Genomic DNA, 23,561 nt, shown 5'->3' with positions numbered 1-23,561 from the left:
ATAAACAATCAAAGGAACTTAACTAATGAATTTGTCTGTCGAACCCTTTCATTAACCTGGTCAAAACTGCTGTTAGTTGGACTAAGTTCAACAACTTGTTACTGACTAGTTCTGTAAGTAACTATCGATAAATAAAAATACTAAATTACCAAACAGGTTTATGAAAGTGACTGACATGGCTGATACCAATATTCTCCTGAAGTGGGAACGTAAAATAGATTCTATGCATATTCCAGAGATAATAAACTAATCAATTGTTCAGCCAGGGCCCACCATCTCAATTAAGTTTGCACACAAAGTTTAACCTCAGTATACAGGAAACATGGGCTTCTTATGAATGCTGGCTTTTGTGTTGTGCAAAGAAAAGTATCAAAAGCCCAATTATAACAGATGTGGCCCTGTCGGTGGTCATCTGCTGTGTGGAGATCACCACTTTTCAAAGTAGGCTAACAGATAAAACACTATTGCAAAGTGATACAATTACCACATTTTCATACAAAGAACTCACATCAACTCCCAAAGCTTAATTTATTAATTAAAGGAACATTAGTTAAAACAACAGCAAAGTACATAATTGGTGGAAATGGATTTATCATCTTGCCTATTAAAAGGGAAGAGGGAGAATATCAAGCAATTAGCATGTTCTCCCTCAAAGTGCTCGATTCAATAACATGACCAGGAATTCGCAAAGAGCCAAAAACTGTATTTTAGTAAATTTTGTACTGATTAAGTTGAAGGATGTTGGTGCTCAGAATTAAATTCTTTACGTTTCAGGTGTACTGTCTGAAGCACTCCTCGGTCATCGGTTAAATGCAGCAGTGCTCCCTCTATTCAGTTCCAATCTTTAAGAGCACCAGTATGACAGTTTACCACATGTCCTCTTCAGCCATCCTGTGACCCAAGTGATACCAGCAATTAAAGTCAAATGAGGGCCTGCATTGAGTTGTACTTGCATTGCCCAGAATTCATCATGGCTAGACAGATGAGACTTCCATACCGTCAACCTAGGATAGATCTGAATCCAGGTCCTAAACGTGAAAGGCAAGTGCCTAACACGCTATGCCATCCAGTCTCTCATATCACATCAATTTACATTTTTCATTGAACAAGAGCAAAGTCAACCGTGCAGTTTCTCAATTTTATTTGCTTTCATTAGTTGATTTCTCATGGCACTTCTTACGGATAAAAGTAAAAAATGTCTCTCAATTTGTTCACAGAATACAAACAGACTTTTCATTGTTTCTCTTCAATCCCTGTAATGTCTTGTGCTTCTTCTTTCCATTCGTAGACACACAGTCATTGTAATGCATTTAGTTGGTGCTGCTATTCTGCATACGCTTTGTACAGCTCCTCCTGAGTTTCGTAAAGTTTCCTGAGTTTCTTGGTCTGGCCCTTGCTGAGTTCCTTGCCCTTGGTATCGTGAGTTGGAAACCCCTTGAAGAAAATAAACACTGACTTTAGGATTTAGAACTCACTCTGATCAATAGCACAAGGAAGTACGCAGAGAAAAGACCATTTTGTTCATCAAGCTTGCTCTTTCCACAGAAAGCAAACCACTCCATCATTGACTCGAACCAACCCATTTAATCTCTTTATGAAAGGTTCTGCAATGTTTCTTCCCAGTACCACAGACCATGTAAGGTGGCAGGTCTGTATTATCCAATCTCACCAGGGCTGCAGTTGTGCTGTGATAGTTTGCCTCAGTGTCCCTCAGTTAAACAATGAAGAGTTAGTCAGGATTGGGTTCAGCTGTGATTCTGTCCACAGATGAATATATTGCTGATATTAACACTGGCCACCTGAGCAAAGTACTGGAGGATGACCATAGAATCAGAATGATATAGCACAGGAGGCCATTCGGCCCATCTTTGATCGAGCGATCCAATGAATCCCACTCCCCCGCTCTTCCCCCATGGCCCTGTCATTCTTTTCCCTTCAACTATTTACCCAATTAGCTTTTGAATGTTACGACTGAATCTGCTCCCACCGCCCCTTCGATCACAACACCTTGTGTAAAAAAATCTTTGCTTATATTGCCTCTGGTTCTTTTGCCAATCACCTAGAATTTTTTGAGGATGTGACTAGTAGAGTGGACAAGGGAGAACCAGTGGATGTGGTGTATTTGGACTTTCAAAAGGCTTTTGACAAGGTCCCACACAAGAGATTGGTGTGCAAAATCAAAGCACATGGTATTGGGGGTAATGTACTGACGTGGATAGAGAACTGGTTGGCAGACAGGAAGCAGAGAGTCGGGATAAACGGGTCCTTTTCAGAATGGCAGGCAGTGACTAGTGGAGTGCCGCAGGGCTCAGTGCTGGGACCCCAGCTCTTTACAATATACATCAATGATTTAGATGAAGGAATTGAGACTAATTTTGCAGATGACACTAAGGTGGGTGGCGGTGTGAGCTGTGAGGAGGATGCTAAGAGGCTGCAGGGTGACTTGGACAGGTTAGGTGAGTGGGCAAATGCATGGCAGATGCAGTATAATGTGGATAAATGTGAAGTTATCCACTTTGGTGGCAAAAACATGAAGGCGGAATATTATCTGAATGACGGCAGATTAGGAAAAGGGGAGGTGCAACGAGACCCGGGTGTCATGGTACATCAGTCATTGAAAGTTGGCATGCAAGTGCAGCAGGCGGTGAAGGTGGCAAATGACATGTTGGCCTTCATAACGAGGGGATTTGAGTATAGGAGCAGGGAGTCTTACTGCAGTTGTACAGGGCCTTGGTGAGGCCTCACCTGGAATATTGTGTTCAGTTTTGGTCTCCTAATCTGAGGAAGGACGTTCTTGCTATCGAGGGAATGCAGTGAAGGTTCACCAGACTGATTCCAGGGATGGCTGGACTGACATATGAGGAGAGACTGGATCAACTGGGCCTTTATACGTTGGAGTTTAGAAGGATGAGAGGGGATCTCAGAAACATAAGATTCTGACGGGACTGGTCATGTTAGATGCGGGAAGAATGTTCCCGATTTTGGGGAAGTCCAGAACCAGGGGACACAGTCTTAGGATAAGGGCTAGGCCATTTAGGACTGAGATGAGGAAAAACTTCTTCACTCAGAGTTGTTAACCTGTGGAATTCTCTGCCGCAGAGTTGTTGATGCTAGTTCATTGGATATATTCAAGAGGGAATTAGATATGGCCCTTACGGCTAAGGGGATCACGGGGTATGGAGAGAAAGCAGGACTGGGATACTGAGGTTGAATGATCAGCCATGATCTTATTGAATGATGGTGCAGGCTCGAAGGGTCGAATGGCCTATTCCTGCACCTATTTTCTATGTAACCCAACTTGGGAGCAACAAAGCATCTTCACAGACGGATTAAGGCCGAGGTCGAGCAAAAAAACCACCACCTAAAGAATAGATGGTGGGTGGAGAAAGCTCAGGAGATTCAGCAGCTCACTGACAGCCATGATGTGCGAGGATGCTGAAACTAACTGTAGAACCCCTAACTGCTCTTCTGACTGAGATCAACTGTCTCAATACAGAGGTTCATCGGTCTTTCTGGTCGATATACCTCTTTTTGACACTGTCTTTACCGAAGGCAGTAGGTAAGCTCAGCTCCACGTCCTTCAAATACTTACATTCTCATCAAACTTGGAATACTTGTCTTTTTCTAATCTGAACATCTCACTGGGAGGGATTTTCATCTTGGCCAGTTTCACTGCCTGTGGGAAGATAAATAGTACAAGTTAGTCAGAGTCAGTATTTCTTTTAACACCGCCAGCATTTTTGGAATATGATCCCCTATACCAGAAGCTCTGGTAGAATCAAAGTTTAGCAGTCCAGTCTTCTGCTGCACAGCTCCACAGCACATAAATACTCTCCCTCCCCCCCTCCCCACCCCCCCACGCTTCTGCTGGATGATCCTTGGACCTCTGCCAGCCCTCTTCCAGGTGGCTAGTGTTTACAAAAACATTTTTTCTGTCCTACCGGGTGGGATAGTGGCAAAACAGGGGCAGAGAAGGCATACTGCCCCCATACCCGACCTAAATGTGTCTTCTCTCACCTCTCCCAGGATGCCAACTGGCCAGTCCTTCCCCACCTACTGCATGCAAGTACTGGTGTGGGGCACTGGTGAAGTCAGGAATTGTCCAAGGTAGTGGGAGGATGGTCCCAAATTCCTGTGGTGGAGGAAGACGGTTATATAGTGGCCTCTTCTCCCTCCATTTTGCCCGCTACCCAGCATCCACCCGCTGATGGCCTTGATATCAGCCGAGGCTCTCAGCTGTTGAAGTCTCTTCTGGTGCTGCATGGGTCACTTGCTCGTGAGGATCCAGCCATTAATGCTTAATGACTCTCAACCCAGAAAACTGGGCTGGGATCAAAACAGGAGCAGGGTGGCCTGAGTAAGTCACACCTTTACCTTGCAGGGGCAGCAAGTGGGGCATGAACTCTGGTGTCTGATATAGCTCATCTCTGAAGCTTCTCATTAGTTCATTCACTTCAATGTTTCTCAGATTCCTGAGGGGAAATAATTACATCTGACCTTTCAGATTGGTTTATTGCGCAGAAAACACCCTTGAATTTTTTGTATTGTTTCAGTTTTTATGCTCTTTAGTGTTTCAGGAAAACCAATTTTGGCCATAGCAGTTCCCTGCTCTCCATCGCCAGCCACCAGTTTACTGTTTCCTCATCTCCTATTACCTCCAGGGTGCAAAATGCCTTACTTTATCAACGGCTTATTTTAGGCCTCAAGTGCTGCCTAGGACACACCCCTCCCCACTCCTGAGAAGAGCTTGTATAGATTTAAACCTATGGGTGCATGTTCCTCCCTCCCTTCTCTACTCACTGTGGACTCACTCTACGATGGACCTTAGAACTTGCCTCTACATTTCTGCTCACTCATGACATCATACCCACCTCAATTTGCCAAAGTTTTGTGTTCTGTATGGCCAGACTCAGCCTGTCTCTGACCTCCGGTTTTTAGACCCTTTACATGATTACATTTACAATTACTTGGAAAAATCAACTTTACCAAATGGCAAGATTTTTCTTGATCTAAAGAGTTTAACTTGTACTAAAATACACACATTTCCAGTTTAGGGCATCTTGCAAAAGACACGATCACAAGTTATATGAGGAAATCCATTCAGCTTGTCTTAACTCATCTATCCAGTCCTACCCTTCACAATGTCCAACAATTTGCTAAATGATCTCAACTACCACGTATAGGGTATTAGTGAGGCCGCACCTGGAGTACTGCGTGCAGTTTTGGTCACCTTACTTAAGGAAGGATATACCAGCTTTGGAGGGGGTACAGAGACGATTCACTAGGATGATTCCGGAGATGAGAGGGTTACCTTATGATGATAGATTGAGCAGACTAGGTCTTTACTCGGAGTTCAGAAGGATGAGGGGTGATCTTATAGAAACATTTAAAATAATGAAGGGAATAGACAAGATAGAGGCAGAGAGGTTGTTTCCACTGGTCGGGGAGACTAGAACTAGGGGGCACAGTCTCAAAATACGGGGGAGCCAAATTAAAACTGAGTTGAGAAGGAATTTCTTCTCCCAGAGGGTTGTGAATCTGTGGAATTCTTTGCCCAGGGAAGCAGTTGAGGCTAGCTCATTGAATGTATTCAAATCACAGATATAGATTTTTAACCTATAAGGGAATTAAGGGTTACGGAGAGCGGGCGGGTAAGTGGAGCTGAGTCCACGGCCAGATCAGCCATGATCTTGTTGAATGGCGGAGCAGGCTCGAGGGGCTAGATGGCCTACTCCTGTTCCTAATTCTGATGTTCTTATGTTTGGAAGCACATTCCATGTTTTGATCTGTGTCAGGATGACCTTCCCGACATCAGTCTTAAATATGCCTTTTATTAGTTTTACTTTGCTTCCTCATGTCATGTGATAGGTTGGTTTGAGATAAATTATTTTAACTCACTTAATTTTTGCATTTCGAACAATTTCAGAGTACCAGTTGACCTCACATGGGGTTGTATAAAGCAGCAAATCCAAATGTAGTCTTCAGATGAGGCAGTGTTAGAGGGCAGAGAATAATTGGATCAGAGTGCACAGATGTAATTCAGTCCCCATTTTAATGTCATGTCATTATTTTTATATGATACTTGATTCTATTTATTATTAGCAAAACCTAAGGCAATTTAAGATGGAGAAGTAGAATTGGTTGGAGCCTTGGAGTTTTGCTGCAGTAAAGGCCGAGGAGCTGGGAGACATGAATCAGGTACTATCAGTAGGTATGTCATTACAATGTGACAATTTACATAGGAAGGTTCCAGAATAAACAGTCAGTTTATGTGGAAATGTTGATACAAAAATGTGACAAAAACAGGAAGTAAGGTTTTGTAGACAGGAAGTACAAGATTTAAAAATATATTATAGATATATAACAGCTGCTCAAAGATAAGGAATGGGGAAGCTTTTGTTGTATAAAACAAAAGTGCATAGAGGCTTCATAGCGCCGCACTTCAAAATGTCCAATTTCCACAGGCTCTGCATGTGTTACAATGATAAACTGCCAGCTGTATTAAAGAGGACACTATATTGTCTGTTCAACTCCTTGACTGCCAACTACAATAAGCAATGGGTGAGGGAGCAGCCTGTCACTGTGTTCTCAATCAAGTCGTCTGCAATGTTACTGTCTGCATCTGGAGTGACAGTGGACTTTTATTTAAAGGCCAAAGGGTTATGGGAGGAGTACATGATCTGTCCTGTGATTTTTGATGGAATGGAATGCTAAATAATTCAAGCCAAGAACTTAGCCTACTCAAGCATGAGGTCATGTATGAGCAGGTAATGCTTCTCCTGCCACTCTGTACCCGTCAAAGGGTTGAACTTTCCACAAAAAAAATCAAATACTACAAGCACAGGGGAGCTGAGAAGATTGGTGATCACTGTAAATGCACTGAACGGTAAGGGTGCTATTATCCTTTCAGTTGCATGTTTTGGTATTGTTGGGAGTTAAACACAAGTGTGTAACAATCTCAACCTCCCAACAACCACATACACACGGTTTTCTTTAAGAAGATCACTGAATTGAAATGAGGAGTGGCCCCTCTGGCTGATTTTCCCTGCCCTAGCCTCGAAGCACCAAGTGAAGTGACTTCCATCCCAGTTGAGATCAGCTAATTCAGCACCGACCAGAAATCAAACCTGGCCCTTTCTGGTCTGAGTGACTCAGCTGCTCACTGGAATTCCAACACCCAGTGCTGCTTTAATGTAAATGTCTGAGTCTGCTGACACTTCACTGCAGGTTGAAGTTTAAGGTAATATAAAGGTGAAATAAAAGTATAGAAACATAGAAAATAGGTACTGGAGTAGGCCATTCAGCCCTTCAAGCCTGCACCGCCATTCAATGAGTTCATGGCTGAACATGAAACTTCAGTACCCCATTCCTGCTTTCTCACCATACCCCTTGATCCCCCTAGTAGTAAGGACTACATTTCACTCCTTTTTGAATATATTTAGTGAATTGGCCTCAACAACTTTCTGTGGTAGAGAATTCCACAGGTTCACCACTCTCTGGGTGAAGTTTCTCCTCATCTCGGTCCTAAATGGCTTAAACCCTTATCCTTAGACTGTGACCCCTGGTTCTGGACTTCCCCAACATTGGGAACATTCTTCCTGCATCTAACCTGTCTAAACCCGTCAGAATTTTAAACGTTTCTATGAGATCCCCTCTCATTCTTCTGAACTCCAGTGAATACAAGCCCAGTTGATCCAGTCTTTCTTGATATGTCAGTCCCGCCATCTCTGGAATCAGTCTGGTGAACCTTCGCTGCACTCCCTCAATAGCAAGAATGTCCTTCCTCAAGTTAGGAGACCAAAACTGTACACAATACTCCAGGTGTTGCCTCACCAAGGCCCTGTACAACTGTAGTAACACCTCCCTGCCCCTGTACTCAAATCCCCTCGCTATGAAGGCCAACATGCCATTTGCTTTCTTAACCGCCTGCTGTACCTGCATGCCAAACTTCAAAGACTGATGTACCAGTACACCCAGGTCTCGTTGCACCTCCCCTTTTCCTAATCTATCACCATTCAGATAATAGTCTGTCTCTCTATTTTTACCACCAAAGTGGATAACCTCACATTTATCCACATTATATTTCATCTGCCATGCATTTGCCCACTCACCTAATCTATCCAAGTCACTCTGCAGCCTCATAGCATCCTCCTCGCAGCTCACACTGCCACCCAACTTAGTGTCATCCACAATTTTGGAGATACTAAATTTAATTCCCTCGTCTAAATCATTAATGTACAATGTAAACAGCTGGGGTCCCAGCACAGAACCTTGCGGTACCTCACTAGTCACTGCCTGCCATTCAGAAAAGTATCCATTTACTCCTACTCTTTGCTTCCTGTCTGCCAACCAATTCTCAATCCACGTCAGCACACTACCCCCAATCCCATGTGCTTTAACTTTGCACATTAATGTCTTGTGTGGGACCTTGTTGAAGGCCTTCTGAAAGTCCAAATAAACCACATCAACTGGTTCTCCCTTGTCCACTCTACTGGAAACATCCTCAAAAAATTCCAGAAGATTTGTCAAGCATGATTTCCCTTTCACAAATCCATGCTGACTTGGACCTATCATGTCACCTCTTTCCAAATGCGCTGCTATGACATCCTTAAAAATTGATTCCATCATTTTACCCACTACCGATGACAGGCTGACCAGTCTATAATTCCCTGTTTTCTCTCTCCCTCCTTTTTTAAAAAGTGGGGTTACATTGGCTACCCTCCACTCCATAGGAACTGCTCCAGAGTCTATGGAATGTTGGAAAATGACTGTCAATGCATCCGCTATTTCCAAGGCCACCTCCTTAAGTACTCTGGGATGCAGGCCATCAGGCCCTGGGGATTTATCGGCCTTCAATCCCATCAATTTCCCCAACACAATTTCCCGACTAATAAGGATTTCCCTCAGTTCCTCCTTCTTACTAGTACCTCTGACCCCTTTTATATCCGGAAGGTTGTTTGTGTCCTCCTTAGTGAATACCGAACCAAAGTACTTGTTCAATTGGTCTGCCATTTCTTTGTTCCCCGTTATGACTTCCCCTGATTCTGACTACAGGGGATCTACGTTTGTCTTTACTAACCTTTTTCTCTTTACAAATCTTTTGCAGTCCGTCTTAATGTTCCCTGCAAGTTTCCTCTCGTACTCTATTTTCCCTGCCTTAATCAAACCCTTTGTCCTCCTCTGCTGAGTTCTAAATTTCTACCAGACGCCGGGTTCGCTGCTATTTCTGGCCAATTTATATGCTACTTCCTTGGCTTTAATACTATCCCTGATTTCCCTTGATAGCCATGGTTGAGCCACCTTTCCTTTTTTATTTTTACGCCAGACAGGGATGTACAATTGTTGTTGTTCATCCATGCGGTCTCTAAATGTCTGCCATTGCCCATCCACTGTCAACCCCTTCAGTATCATTCGCCAATCTATCCTAGCCAATTCACGCCTCATACCTTCAAAGTTACCCTTCTTTAAGTTCTGGACTATGGTCCCTGAATTAACTGTTTCATTCTCCATCCTAATGTAGTATTCCACCATATTATGGTCACTCTTCCCCAAGGGGCCTGCACAACGAGATTGCTAATTAATCCTCTCTCATTACACAACACCCAGTCTAAGATGGCCTCCCCCTCGTTGGTTCCTCGACATATTGGTCTAGAAAACCACCCCTTATGCACCCCAGGAAATCCTCCTCCACCATATTGCTTCCAGTTTGGTTAGCCCAATCTATATGCATATTAAAGTCACCCATGATAAGTGCTGCACCTTTATTGCATGCACCCCTAATTTCCTGTTTGATGCCCTCCCCAACATCACTACTATTGTTTGGAGGTCTGTACACAACTCCCACTAACGTTTTTTGCCCTTTGGTGTTCTGCAGCTCTACCCATATAGATTCCACATCATCCAAGCTAATGTCCTTCCTAACTATTGCACTAATCTCCTCTTTAACCAGCAATGCTACCCCACCTCCTTTTCCTTTTATTCTATCCTTCCTGAATGTTGAATACGCTTGGATGTTGAGTTCCCAGCCCTGATCATCTTGGAGCCACGTCTCTGTAATCCCAATCACATCATATCTCTTAACATCTATTTGCACAGTTAATTCATCCACCTCATTACGGATAGTCCTTGCAATAAGACACAAAACCTTCAGGCTTGTTTTTTTTAAAAACACCCTTTGTCCTTTTAGAATTATGATGTATCTGCTCTGAGCTAGCAAGTGATCAGCCAGGTTCTTACTCTCTACTTCCCTCTTTAAATGAAGTGATGCCCATCAGGCCAGATGTAACAGACCAGACAAGTTGTGTAAAAACAAGGCTGCTCTGATCGCCTGCATCATCCCCACCTCCTGTTGTCGCTTTTTCTGGGCTGCCTCTTCCTTCTTACGCTTTTTCTCCTCTTCAATCTGTCGAAGAAACAGCATAGTTAAAAGGCTTCAATTATTATAAACACAATGGCCTAGAAATGTGCAGTCTTACTACAGGCCATTAAAGCCTGTGCAGCACAGACTTGATGCCACGTCTGCAAAATTCGACCTTTTTGCTGAGTTTACTGCCGGGCCCAAAAAGCACGCTCAGTAAAGCGTGTGAAGCAGACCTACTGGGACGTTGTCAGCGCTTCTTAAAGAACACACACATCTTTCAGGTAAGTTTGGATTTAAGCGTTTGGACTTTAAAAATATATATTTTACTGAAGTAGTGGCTTGGTGCAATAGATGTTAAAAGTTTTTTTTAAAGTGTGCAATGAGAACTGCTGGATGCTTGCAAGGCTTTGGATGGTAAAGGAAGGCCTCTGAGAAGACAGAAAAGGCAGGAAATACTCAGGCCAGGCAGCATCTGTGGAGAGAGAAACAGAGTTAACGTCTCAGGTCGAGATGCTACCTGACCTGCTGAGTATATCCAGAATGTTATTCTTTTATTATTTCAGATTTCCAGCATCCGCTCAGAGGGAAGAGGAAGATGCAGAAGAGGAGGAAGCGGAAGGAAGGATGCAACTCTGACAGCCCCTTTCTGGCCGGGATATCCGGGATGGAATCATCTGTCTGTGGTACCAGTGCCCACAACCCCAATTCCCCTGTGACCATTTGTCCCACACTTTCCCTTCCCTGTTACTTACCATCACAGCGTCCTCTTGGCCACAATGCTGAAACAAAAGCCCACCACAAAGAAAACTTGCCAATCCAACTTTTTACATCTATCTATACAATATGACAAGAAATCAACTAATCACCCTTGTGCATTCCCTTAGTGATAGTCTTGTGTGTGCCTTTGCCTATCCTGCTGATGTCATGCAGTGATACCCCAGGGGCTGCAGCACGGCTGGTGGAAGACTGCTGACTTTCAGTGGGGGGGGATACTGCAGATGGCCTTGCTGGAGGACCTCGAGGAGCTGGTGGCTGGGAATGTCAAATCGAGTGACTGTGTTTCTTCTTCTTCACTCTCCTCTCCTTCTTCTTGATCTACCACTGGCTGAGCAGGCTTGATTTCTTGGGTGTGTGAAATGAGGAAGGCACCAGGGTAGAGTTGTGGCGTGAGGAGAGTGGGAAAGCAAGAATTGCATGCTTACACCCTGTACACCTTGTAAATCAGAAAACAACATATGGGGATACTGCATCTTGTATCCTTTCAGCCCTGCCACTGACCAAGGGCTCAGCCACGCCGAATGGCCAGCACTGTCTTCTCCAAGGGGGTGAGGTGAAGCTAGGTATGGGAGGTGTGCCTCATGTTTGGGACAGATTGTTGGTGAGTGAGTGGATGGGGGGTGGGGGGGGGGAGGTGGGGAGTAATGCAATGAACAGTGCGTGAGTCTAGTTGGAGACAGCTTTTGAAGATGCATTCACTGACCTTGACCACTGGTCGGAGGTCATGAAGCTTCTTTGGGCACTGGAGCCAGGTGGTGGGGGTGATACTGCTGGCAGCGACGGCCTCAGTGATCTGGTCCCTCATTGTTCTTTCTAGAGTGTGTCCTGGCCCCTGTGGGTGGAGGACCTCTTGTGCAGTATTGACCCCTACATAAAGCCAGAGTGCTGCGTGCGAGACCCTGGGCGCCCCTTCCCTGGCGTGTTAGTGTTGGAGAACTTTTACCATTTTTTTTTTTAAGATGCGGAAGCAGTTCAGCTTTAAGAGCTGAAGACTGCCATTTGGGAATTATTTTGAATGATTATAATTTTTCAGAAGGCAATTGAGCTCTAAGGGCTCTCAACTCATTTTAATTTTTTTCATTTTAGAAGGTAGTTCCCATTTAAAGGGCCAACACGGCTTTCTAAAATTACAGCCTTTCTTCAAGACAACGCTGCTCTTGATTCAGGGACCCAACGGCCATGCTACATTGGGGCTGCTGCTGAGTAGCGCTGGAAAACCAGTCTTGCATGGTGGGTTTAACGCTGCGCTATGCTGTTGGGCGACGGTTAACTGCAGGCTGTGGTGGCACCCGCAGATTTCTGACCCATTGCAATTTCTAGGCCATTATTTTCTATTTAACAAACAGGTAATAAGACCAATGTTTCTCAGACTGTAAAGTGTCTCCATCTTGCATCAGTCCTTTGTGACATATTTTCCCATCTGATTTTCTCTCCAGAAAACACTGGCTCTCGCTGGGTGTGTTTCTACAGATATCAAAGCCTTATACTCTACTCAAATGGCTACTCTCCACATTAGAGTCTATGTAATGTCAGCAGCGTGTTACGTTGTGCAGAACATCACTGTGAGCCCAATCCTCACAGATACAGGTTTTCCATTGGGGGGGGGGAGGGGGGGGCGGGGGAGGGAGCAGCTGAAAAGCTGGAGCAAGATACCTGGCTGTATTAACCCCCCCTTAATTCAGGATTCAGGATGGCGAGGTAAATTTTATAATCCTGGCTGCGATTAGCTAACTCAGTATATACGCTCTGATCTGTGTGGTTTTGTAAACTATAGGAGCAGCCTACTTCATTTCCATTTATCAGAAACAAAACAAAATATTTAGACTCTCGCAGTTCCAGAAAACCAGAGGTCCTCTGTGGTCGGTGAGGTTACAAGGTTCTGGCAGTTATATTGGTCGGGGCGTTGATGAAAATTGAAAATGAAACAACCCGTCAGCTTGAGCGAGAATGCCTGTCACTCTGATCTGCCACAGTGTCTAATCCTTACTAAAGCTTCCTCTCGTGCATGGACAGGGCTCTTTGTTACTAAAGGGGCATTCAGCTTAAGTCAGGTTTAAAGAAAATCATGCTCCCCTAGTGATTTAACAAGCTACCAGAGTCAGCCTGTCCTACCCAGCATAAAATTAACAGGGGGCTAGGGTAGGGGTAGGGGCCTGGTGAGGAAGGATTGATCCTTCTATTACATAAAGTCTCTACCACCTTACAGAGAAATGTTTGTGGAACAGTTTACCAAGAACCTCAGACTGGGATAATGATCAAGCAACGTGTTCATTGTTTTGTGCTCCACGGGATACTTTTACCTCTTCAACATGACGGAACTCATGGAGTTGCATTTTACCTTTTTCTTCTCTTCACGCTCCCTCAGCAATGTCTCTCTGTCCACCAACTTCACCACAGTGGGCAAACCTGCAAAAGCAAATGTCAGCCTAACCCTTCAGTCACACAAGTAGACTTCTCGTTCTCTCCTCTTCTGAAGGTGTTAACTGGTTGGAATCGAGTACCAGGGTAATGGGCAGTCTTCCAACACTTGGCGTAAATGGCTATTCTTCACGTCTGAGCACAAGACCGTTGGCATCCTATACTGCCGATCCTAATCCTGCCTTCAATAAACACCAGTAACACATGTACTTTTCAGCAGGGGTCAGACTCACGAGCGGAAAACCAGGCTGACTTAGTACTCATGGGAGAGTGAGAACAAAGACGAATTAGAGCATGCCAACTGCTGTCCTGGAATCTGTTGCTCAGTATGGCTCACTGCAATGTCAGACAGTCAAATGTTAAACATTAGCTTTTCCACAGAACATCACATAACAGGAATACAATTATCAAAAGAATGTTCCACATTAACCAGGTCATGGCTCTCCAATTGTCCTGATCATCCCCTCATATTCATTGGCCACACACATGCACACATTCTGCCACGGATCACTGGTTAATAATATGGACAAAGATCTCAAGCTGATCTTTTTCCCTCTTCCTAACTAACAGCTCTACAGCTAACTGTAAAGCTCCAACTCAACAGACGGGATTAAAGCTGGTGCTCTTTTGTCTGTGATTCTGCTGCTCACTGCATTAACCTAAGTATAGAAACTCCTCTTTTTAAAAGTCATCATGAAGTTACCTTATATGCAGCATTTTTGGTTTTTATTTCAGATTCTAGCATCCGGAGTATTTTGCTTTTATATGAAGTTACCCCAATAGCTCAGGATGTAATTGCACCGTAGCAAAATAAACCAGAGGATCCAGGTTCAATCCCTTGTCAATGCCGAATTATCTGACCTCAGCCAGGGCAGCAGTTAGGAGCATTTCAATAAGCCTTGGTGCCCCTGGGATTTGGGAGGAGAGAGAAACATTTTTTAAAGTAAGGTTCCCAGCAATACTGTTCATTTTGGTGCAGTAGGAAGTGCTCTTCTGCAGATTGAAATGACACACAGTTGGAGTAGAGAAATCTTCATTCTGAATCTAAGTGCTACCAAGTGGGAATGCACCAAGCCATATCCACAGTTAACATAATCAAAAAAATGCATTAGAGCAGATAAGAAACCCCTGGGGCCCTTTCCAGAAGAGAGCAGGGAAGATGGTGATCATAGGGGGCCATTCAGCCCATCGAGCTCATGCCAGCTCTCTGCAAGAGCACCTCAGCTAGTCCCACTCCCCCACCCTTTCCCCGTAGCTCTGCAAATTTTTTTCCTTCAGGTACTTATCCAATTCCCTTTTGAAAGCCACGATTGAATCTGCCTCCACCACCCTTTCAGGCCGTGCATTCCAGATCCTAACCACTCGCTGTTTAAAAAAAGTTTTTCCTCATGTCGCCTTTGGTTCTTTTGCCAATCATCTTAAATCTGTGTCCTCTGGTTCTCAACCCTTTTGCCCATTTCTCTCCATCTACTCTATCTGGACCCCTCATGATTGTGAACACTATCAAATCTCCTCTCAACCTTCTCTGCTCTAAGGAGAACATAATGGTGTTCTCACATGAAAGGAAGTTCGGAGGCGTGTGGTCCTGGGCCTCTACGCGAAGGCCTTTGAAGAGACACACATGTCCCAGGAGCGCAAGGGTTTCGTACGCATCACTGGGATCATGTGGGCTGGCCCAACCTATCAGAATAGGGGGAATGAGAGTTCCCTATAATACTAATGAGAGTTCCCTATATACGGAACCACCATAAGTATGAATGGGAATACACCCCAAAACACAGAAACTCTGCAAATAACTAAAAAAAAACTATCACATATTTCAAATGAATAAAAATGGAATTTAATTATTTAAAACAAAAGTTTTATTTTTGAAAAATAAATTTACATATTTTAAAGGGTCTAAAAAATAAACTTGCCTTATTTAACAGGATTTGAAATGTTTGAATTTTTTCTGTACCCTAAAAGTCTTACGCTGATAAAAGCAGGCTTTACGTTACGCCTGCTTTTTTCAGTCGTAAGAATTTGTGAAGGATATTCGTCCAACTCTCCGCTCGTGGAGGCCGTTTACTTTTGGATGCTGTGGGTGTGTAACGCGGGAACTTGTGCGGCCGCTACGAGCACGTGCGCACATTGTACGTGCCTGTAGGGACCACGAATTCAGGCCCAATGTGGGGGTTTTAAAAAAATTGAGCAACCTGGCAGAAGGTTGAAAACAGGATAAAAGATCTCATGATCAGGTGATGCCAAGCTTGATTTCAAAAACCTGTAGGACGAAAGACAAAGAAGGAGAAGTTTCTCAGTGTCACCGTACTGATAAGAATTACCAGGGGAAATGGTGCAATGATTAGTGAGTTCAATACTGTTGGGACACAATTATTTTGTTATTGTGTGATAATCTCAACATACTCAGTGAATTAGAGGTTGACAAAACCTACAGATGATAATCTCCAGGCTGACTCTACTCAGCATGTTAGGCTCAGTACCTTCATGGTCCTCAAAACGAACTCCAAGCTCTGGAAGGATGTCGTCTCGAAGTCCATCACACAGCTGCAGCACCTCGCTCACTGTAACACAGGAGTTAGTCAATATGTATGCATTTCATATCGTGTCAGATCAGGCAGTATCTGTGCACTATCAAAACAAAACATTTCACACTCCAAACTATTTCCACACCTTTACTGCATTTTTATCCATACCCTTTCCTGCATTTTAATCTGTACCCTTTCCTGCATGTTTATCCATACCCTCCCTGCATGTTTATCCATACCCCTCCTACATGTTTATCCATACCCTTCCTGCATGTTTATTAAGGCGAGAGATATCAGTGTTTGGGAATACTTTGTATTACCCTTGTATGAGTATTAAGCCAAGTAAAGTTCCCTCCACACTGTCCCACGAAGTACTCCCAGACGAGACACAGCATGAGTTGGATGGAGAGCAAAGCTCTCGTTACACTGCTCCAACAAGACGGCTTAATCCCAACCTCAGAAAAGTGTCTCCTGCATCAGTGTGACAGTTCAATATCTAGCAGCTCCCCATGTTGGTCCATGTGGCAGTGTTACATTCTGCATGATGGGTTCGTACCAACCTGGACCAAGACCACTTTGGACTAAACAGCGAGAGAGAAAATGATCATCCAGTCAAATTGAATTGAATTCAACACCCAGGTCACAGGGATCAAAGGACAGTAACTGAATGTGCAATCCAATTCCTCCTTATAACCATTTCCTATTGAGCACTCAAGTTTCTCAGTCCATATAATAAACATGCTTTGGGCTAGTTTTTGCCAAGTTACAGCATCTCAACAAATGTGACACAGAATCCAACAATGTCACAACCTTGTTTGGGGGTGAACTAGTGATTCAGATAACTCAATCAGGACTATCATTCAACCTCTGATTCCCCCACAGCACTCCAAGTCACCAAGACTTTTCAATGGCGGGATAATACATTGCTTTACAAGTATTTTGTTCAGTCACATCCCCCCGCAAGCCTCTCATTCTCTTTTCTAAAGTAGATTTGTTTTTATACATTTTTTGTAAAACTCAGAACTTTGGGGGGAAAGGAGAGAGTGAGATTAGATTAAATGTTGTGGGACTAGTGGGAAGCCTTCCTGATTGCAGCCGTTAACTTGTTTAATTCTGTAACTGAACAGAGAATGGACAAGTGGGACAAGACTGGACTATGACCTGGCCACCCAAAATCCCCAACACACTCCTGACCCACGCACACACCCATACAGCATAAAAACACAAAGCGGCCGAAATTGCCCCTTTCTATAAAACCTCTGGCCACCTGAAAGCGGTACATTCCACAGCCAGTGGGAGAAGCTGATGCCCAAATTACATGGCCTTGTTCCTTCTCGACTCTGCAGTTTGCCTTTCCGACAGGGTTATCACTGCAAGCACTTCTTCCAAATAGTCTAGAGGAGATCAGAACCGTGGCATATTTAGAGCTGCAGGCAGCATCTAAATCATTTGTCTTTCTGACCTATAACATTTTAGTTTGCTTTTAAACAGCAGTATCGACCTTGATAGTGACTAATAATATTATACATCTGGTGTAACCTGGAGCATGTTTGGTGACAGCAGGATACCTACTGAATGGGATGGACTCTAATTTCTTGACCGTTTACCTCGATTTTCTAAAAGTATTTGACAAAGTTATGTACAAGAAGCTATTTAAGCTTCAAGTGGTGGAAATTCAGGGTAAATCTGATATTGCATAAGAAATAGGTTGAAGGGTAGAAAGAAGCAGGTACTCGTTAGAGGAGTCAGGTCGGGGTAGGAGAAAGTGTTGAGTGGGATGCCTCAGGGATCAAAACGGTGTCTTAGTAGACTTGCCACTCAATACTGCAGAGCATCAATTCAACAAGGCAAACAAAATGCTGATCCATATGGCCAAAGCAAGTAAGAGTACAAGTCAAGGAGGCCATGCTCAAACTGCAGTGCTCTGGTCAGACTGCACCTCAGTGAAGCACTGCAAAGCTGCATTAAACACCCAACCAGAGTTTCTCCAAATATTGATTCAACCAGAGATGTCAGGCACAGGGAGGTGACCCATATGCCAGGCATATCACTGCACATTAGGGGCCCAAGTTTCCACACGATAAAAAAACGGGTGCCCCTCCGAGCTGGGCGCCCGTTTTTCGCGCCTAAAAAAAAAATTGCGATTCTGGAGAGCCCTGCAGCTCCTTGTCTGCCTGGCGCGGCGCCCAGGGGGGCGGAGCCTACACTCGCGCCGATTTTGTAAGTGGGAGGGGGCGGGTACTATTTAAATTTGTTTTTTTCCTGCCAGCAACGCTGCGCGTGCGCGTTGGAGCGTTCACGCAGTGAGAAAAAAACATTGGCACTCGGCCATTTTTGTAGTTCTTTGTAGCTGTTTAATTTTTGAATTTTTTTTTAATAAAAGCACATTGCCATCAGCACATCAGCACTTGCAGCCTTCTCACTGTCTCCTCCCCCCCACCCACCCACGGGAAAGAACGGGCGCCTCCTCTCTCTCCCCCCCCCCCCGCGGGAAAGAACGGGCCCCCCCCCCGGGAAGAACGGGCGCCTCAGGCTGACTGCAGAATTCTTTGTGCCTGAAGCACTTTCACACAGGTAGGAAGATGGTTTATTTAATCTTTTCTTTGCTTATAAATGTTTATTCAGGTTGGATTTATTTGTATAATATTTGTAGAAGTATAAATAAGGATTTATTGTAGAATTTAATGAGTTCCCTCCCCCCCCGCCCCCCACCTCGTTCTGGACGCCTAATTTGTAACCTGTGCCTGATTTTTTAAATGTGTAGAACAGGTTTTTTCAGTTCTACAAAAATCTTCACTTGCTCCATTCTACTTTAGTTTGGAGTACGTTTTCACTGTGGAAACTTTGAAATCAGGCGTCAGTGGCCGGACATGCCCCCTTTTGAAGAAAAAATTCTGTTCCAAAGTAGAACTGTTCTACCTGACTAGAACTGCAGAAAAAAAAATGTGGAGAATTGCAATTTCTAAGATAGTCCATTCTCCACCAGTTGCTCCTAAAAATCAGGCGCAAATCATGTGGAAACTTGGGCCCAATATATGTTAATACAACAAACAAATTCACTATTTCATACCTTTCTTCTCGCGGGCAATTTGTCGCACACTCTCACGGAAATCTGACAGCACCTTCAGGTACGGCATCACAGTGGCTTCCAGCTGCATGTCGAACACAAAAAGAGTTGGAGGTAGCAGAGCTGACCGACGGGTTCTGCCACAGTGACAATCTACCCCTGGCCCTGTTACACAGCGACAATCTACCCCTGACCCTGTTACACAGCGACAATCTACCCCTGACCCTGTTACACAGCGACAATCTACCCCTGGCCCTGTTACACAGCGACAATCTACCCCTGGCCCTGTTACACAGCGACAATCTACCCCTGGCCCTGTTACACAGCGACAATCTACCCTGACCCTGTTACACAGCGACAATCTACCCCTGACCCTGTTACACAGCGACAATCTACCCCTGGCCCTGTTACACAGCGACAATCTTCCCCTGGCCCTGTTGCACAGCGACAATCTACCCCTGGCCCTGTTACACAGCGACAATCTACCCCTGGCCCTGTTACACAGCGACAATCTACCCCTGGCCCTGTTACACAGCGACAATCTACCCCTGGCCCTGTTACACAGCGACAATCTACCCCTGGCCCTGTTACACAGCGACAATCTACCCCTGGCCCTGTTACACAGCGACAGCTCTTCCTGGGTCCGTTACAGTTAAGAGGATGTTGCCAAAACTGCAGAATTTTAGTTTTAAGGAAAGATTGAATAGGTTGGGGTTGTTTTCTTTGGAACAGAAGAGCTGAGGAGAGATTTAATTGAGGTGTTTAAAATTATGAAGGGCTGAGATAGAGCGAATAGGAATGACCCATTTTTCCTTAGCAGAGAGGTCAAAGATTTAAAGTAATTCGTAGAAGGACTAGAGGGGAGTTGAGGAGAATGTTTTTCACCCAGAGGGTGGTGGGGGTCTGGAACTCACTGCCTGAAAGTGTGGTTGAGGCAGAAACCCTCATCACATTTAAAAAGTACTTGAATATGCACTTGAAGTGCTGTAATCTGCAAGGCTATGGACAAAGAGCTGGAAAGTGGGATTAGGCTGGATAGCTCTTCCTCGGCCGGCACAGACACAATGTGCCAAATGGCACCCTTCTGTGCCGTAAACCTTTATGATTCTAGTTCTTCCTGGCCCCATTACATAGATATCTGTTCCCGGGTCCGTTACACAGTGGCAGCTCATCACAGCACCAATACACAGTGATTATAGATTATAGATTGGTTGTAGAGTAATACTGTAAGGTGTCAGAATTGGATGAGTGGTAGCCCAAGTCAGAAGGTCGTGGGTTCAAGCCCCACTCCAGGATTTGAGCACATAATCAAGGCTGACGGTGCTGCATTGTTAGGAGGCGTCGTCTTTTGAATGAGACAACTAAAGCGAGGTCCCATCGTCCTTTTCAGGTGGATTTAAAAGAATACATAGCACCATTTCAGAAGAGCTGGCAAATTCTCCTGGACAACATTTATACCTCAACCATCATCACCAAAAACAGAAATATCTGGACATTTATCTCACTGCTGTTTGTGGGAGCTTGTGCACAAATGTGCTACCACATTTCCCCACAGCGACCACACTTCAAAATAACTTAATTGGCTGTAAAGCGCTTTGGCAATCCCGAGATCATGAAAGGTGCTACAGGTATATGTAAATGCAAATTTGTTATTTCTAGAACACCACCATTTTATTGTTATTTTGTGTCAAAGTGTTAGCAGCCTCCGACTGTCACTTTTTCTTGAATTACGATATTTTTCTTCAGTGTTGAAGGGGGATAGTAAGCAACACTTTATTTGGATCCTTTTACGAGAGACTGAAAAAACACTTACATTTAAATTTTGGCCGCCTCCTCCAACAGGGAATCCAATGGGTTCTTCACCCTCTATTGCTCCAAATATCTGATTGATAGAAGGGAACAATGAGACAATCAAGATTAAGGCTCTTACCCACTCAGGCCTATCTATCCACAAATCCAGATAATTAGTAGTCTTTACCACTCACAGCTAGAAGGTACAATTCTTCCAGTGCATCAATCTTTCACCTTCAATCAAACCCAGCCAGGATGAAATTAGGCACTTCATTCAAAGGAAGATCCATAGACGGCCCACAAGGACAGAAGATCAAAGGTTCTGTGAATTAGCTGATACCAGCAGGGTGAGCAGTTGGACTGTTACAACTGGCATCAGTGCCTTTGGGCTAGGGTGATTAAATAGTCAGCCAGAGTTTCCACTCCTGATCATTATCCACAGAGCCTTGCTGGAAAGTGTATGTATGTGAATGTCAGGATTGTATTTGACTCCGATATTATCCATGGTCCAGGGGTGACATTATAACTATGTCTAATCCTGTCTGGGCTCACACATGAGGAATGGCTACTTGGGTGCGGTGTTAGAGGATAGCCAGCCCATGTGGTCCCATTATCGAGAAGCAGCTGGGTGCCTTTGGCAGCAGCAGGGGAGAATTGGAAAAATAAATAAAGGAAACAGACATGCAGAAACGATAAGACTAGTAAAGGTGGCATGAGTTGAGGAAATCTAATGTTGCAGCCTGCCTATTTTCAGGTGAAAGTAAGTTAAAACAATTAAAGATCAAACAACTGGTCATTTATTGAGACTCAGCAGGAATGGAAAACAAGACCTCAGTCATGATTACCAAGATGAGAGAGAGGATGGATCAGATAATTATGGGCGTGACACATCTAACACACTGCACCTCCCCATCTCACCTTCAGCATCTCAGTGAGGTAGATTGCAATGGTCCTCAGCAGCATGCGATTTGGTAACTGCTTGTTGCTTTTCTTTGCTGCAATGTATGTGTTACACTGGCTGACAAGGGACCGCAGCTCCTCCATCACTGTACGGGTGTCCATGTTATCGCACAGTGCCCCGTGCACAGCTGTCTTCTTCTCATCAAACCTTTAATTAAAATTAAAGTAATTTATTTTTCAACTACAACAACATCTGGTTGGCACTTTCCTTTCCATTTGAAAACATTTTGGAAAGAAGGTTTTTCAAGTATTGAGACACAACAAGAATTTAAATCACGAGCAAAGGCTTAGGAAATTGGGCCTGTTGCGGAGATACATAATTCAGGCCTCTGAATACCACTGTGGAAATTCAGTTCTGATGTGTACTGGTAGATAAAACAATGGGACAATTTTTTAAACCCAAATAAAACCGGGAAGCAATGATGAGCGATGGAATTATTTCTTGTTTTCCTTCACCGTTTGTCTGAATAACACACTTGGGGTTACACATTCATTTACAAGCCCACATCTTAACGAGAGACATATAGAGGCCCACAATAATCCACAAAGCTTCCATAACATGCTAATATTTTAATTACAAAGCTGTTGTGGTACTGTCCAACTCGAAAACTTCCTGATTATTATTCAAACGATAGTGATTTTTGTCACTGAACAGAGTCTTCCGAAACAAATTACTCTTTTTCCATTTATTTTTACAGCAGAAACGGAGGAAATGGCAAGAACTAAGTGAAAGGAATACAGACTGGTGGTGGGGGTCTGGAACTCACTGCCTGAAAGGGTGGTAGAGGCAGAACTCCTGATCGCGTTTAAAAATTGCTTGGATATGCACTTGAAGTGCTGTGGCCTGCAAGGCTACAGACCAAGAGCTGGAAACTGGGATTAGGCTGGGTGGTTCTTTTTCCAGTCGGCACAGGCACAATGGGCTTCCTTCTGTGTCGTAAACCTCTATGATTCTATAACTGTTAGCTCGTTGTCTTGTGTAATTCACTTTGTAAATCTGATCAAGATGGACTGCCGTTAGCTAAAAAGGAAAATCGTGACTCTAGCACCACCTCTCTCAATCCCTCCAGTTCCTCCATATTGTCAGCCTGTTGTCCGACATCCAGGTTTGGTTGAATTGCAACTTCCTCCAGTTTATCATTGGGAAGACCAAAGCAGTTGTCTTCAGCCTCTGCCAGAAATTCTATCCCCCTTCTTGGCCAGTCTCAGGGTGAACCAGAGTGTTTACAGCTTCAACATCCTCTTTGAGCTGGGTTTACAACTCTGTATCCTTTCTATCACAAAGAATGGCTCCTTCCACCTCAGTATCACCCACCTCCACCCCTGCTTCAGAAACCCTCACCCGAACCTATAATCACCTTCAGACGAGACTATTCCAGTGCACTCCTGAATGGCCTGCCAATCTCCACCCTGCATAAACTTCAGCATATCTGGAACTCTGTTACTCATATCTCATCATGTACCAAGCCTTGCTCACCCATTATCATTTCATGATCTATTCCCTGCTGAAGCCCCTCCACCTCTACACCTCCCTCTTCTCCTTTAAGACCCTCCTTAAAACCAAACTTTTTGACCAAGCTTTTGACCACTCTTAATATCTTCTTTGGCTTGGCATCCATTTATTTGTAATTACACCCCTGTCAAGTATCTTGGGACATTT

General features: G+C 44.2%; 1 protein-coding gene across 1 annotated transcript in view; it reads right to left on the bottom strand.

The window, feature by feature from the left end:
- Positions 1-514: 514 nt before the first annotated feature.
- cars1 (cysteinyl-tRNA synthetase 1) overlaps positions 515-23,561 on the bottom strand; it is a 105,616-nt gene continuing 82,569 nt past the window's right edge. Inside the window, exons 15-22 of the mRNA XM_070898758.1 lie at positions 21,860-22,049; positions 20,964-21,032; positions 19,154-19,235; positions 16,039-16,119; positions 13,476-13,543; positions 10,343-10,402; positions 3,593-3,676; positions 515-1,434 (exon numbers count right to left, since the gene is read on the bottom strand). Of these exons, the coding sequence (XP_070754859.1) occupies positions 1,324-1,434; positions 3,593-3,676; positions 10,343-10,402; positions 13,476-13,543; positions 16,039-16,119; positions 19,154-19,235; positions 20,964-21,032; positions 21,860-22,049 (745 nt within the window). The 3' untranslated portion in view covers positions 515-1,323. The remainder of the gene's footprint in view (positions 1,435-3,592; positions 3,677-10,342; positions 10,403-13,475; positions 13,544-16,038; positions 16,120-19,153; positions 19,236-20,963; positions 21,033-21,859; positions 22,050-23,561) is intronic.

Source organism: Pristiophorus japonicus, chromosome 14 (genome assembly GCF_044704955.1).
Source record: "Pristiophorus japonicus isolate sPriJap1 chromosome 14, sPriJap1.hap1, whole genome shotgun sequence".
NCBI classification, from domain to species: domain Eukaryota; kingdom Metazoa; phylum Chordata; class Chondrichthyes; family Pristiophoridae; genus Pristiophorus; species Pristiophorus japonicus.
Note: the sequence above shows the minus strand (reverse complement) of the source record. Positions and strands in the feature narration are given on the sequence as shown.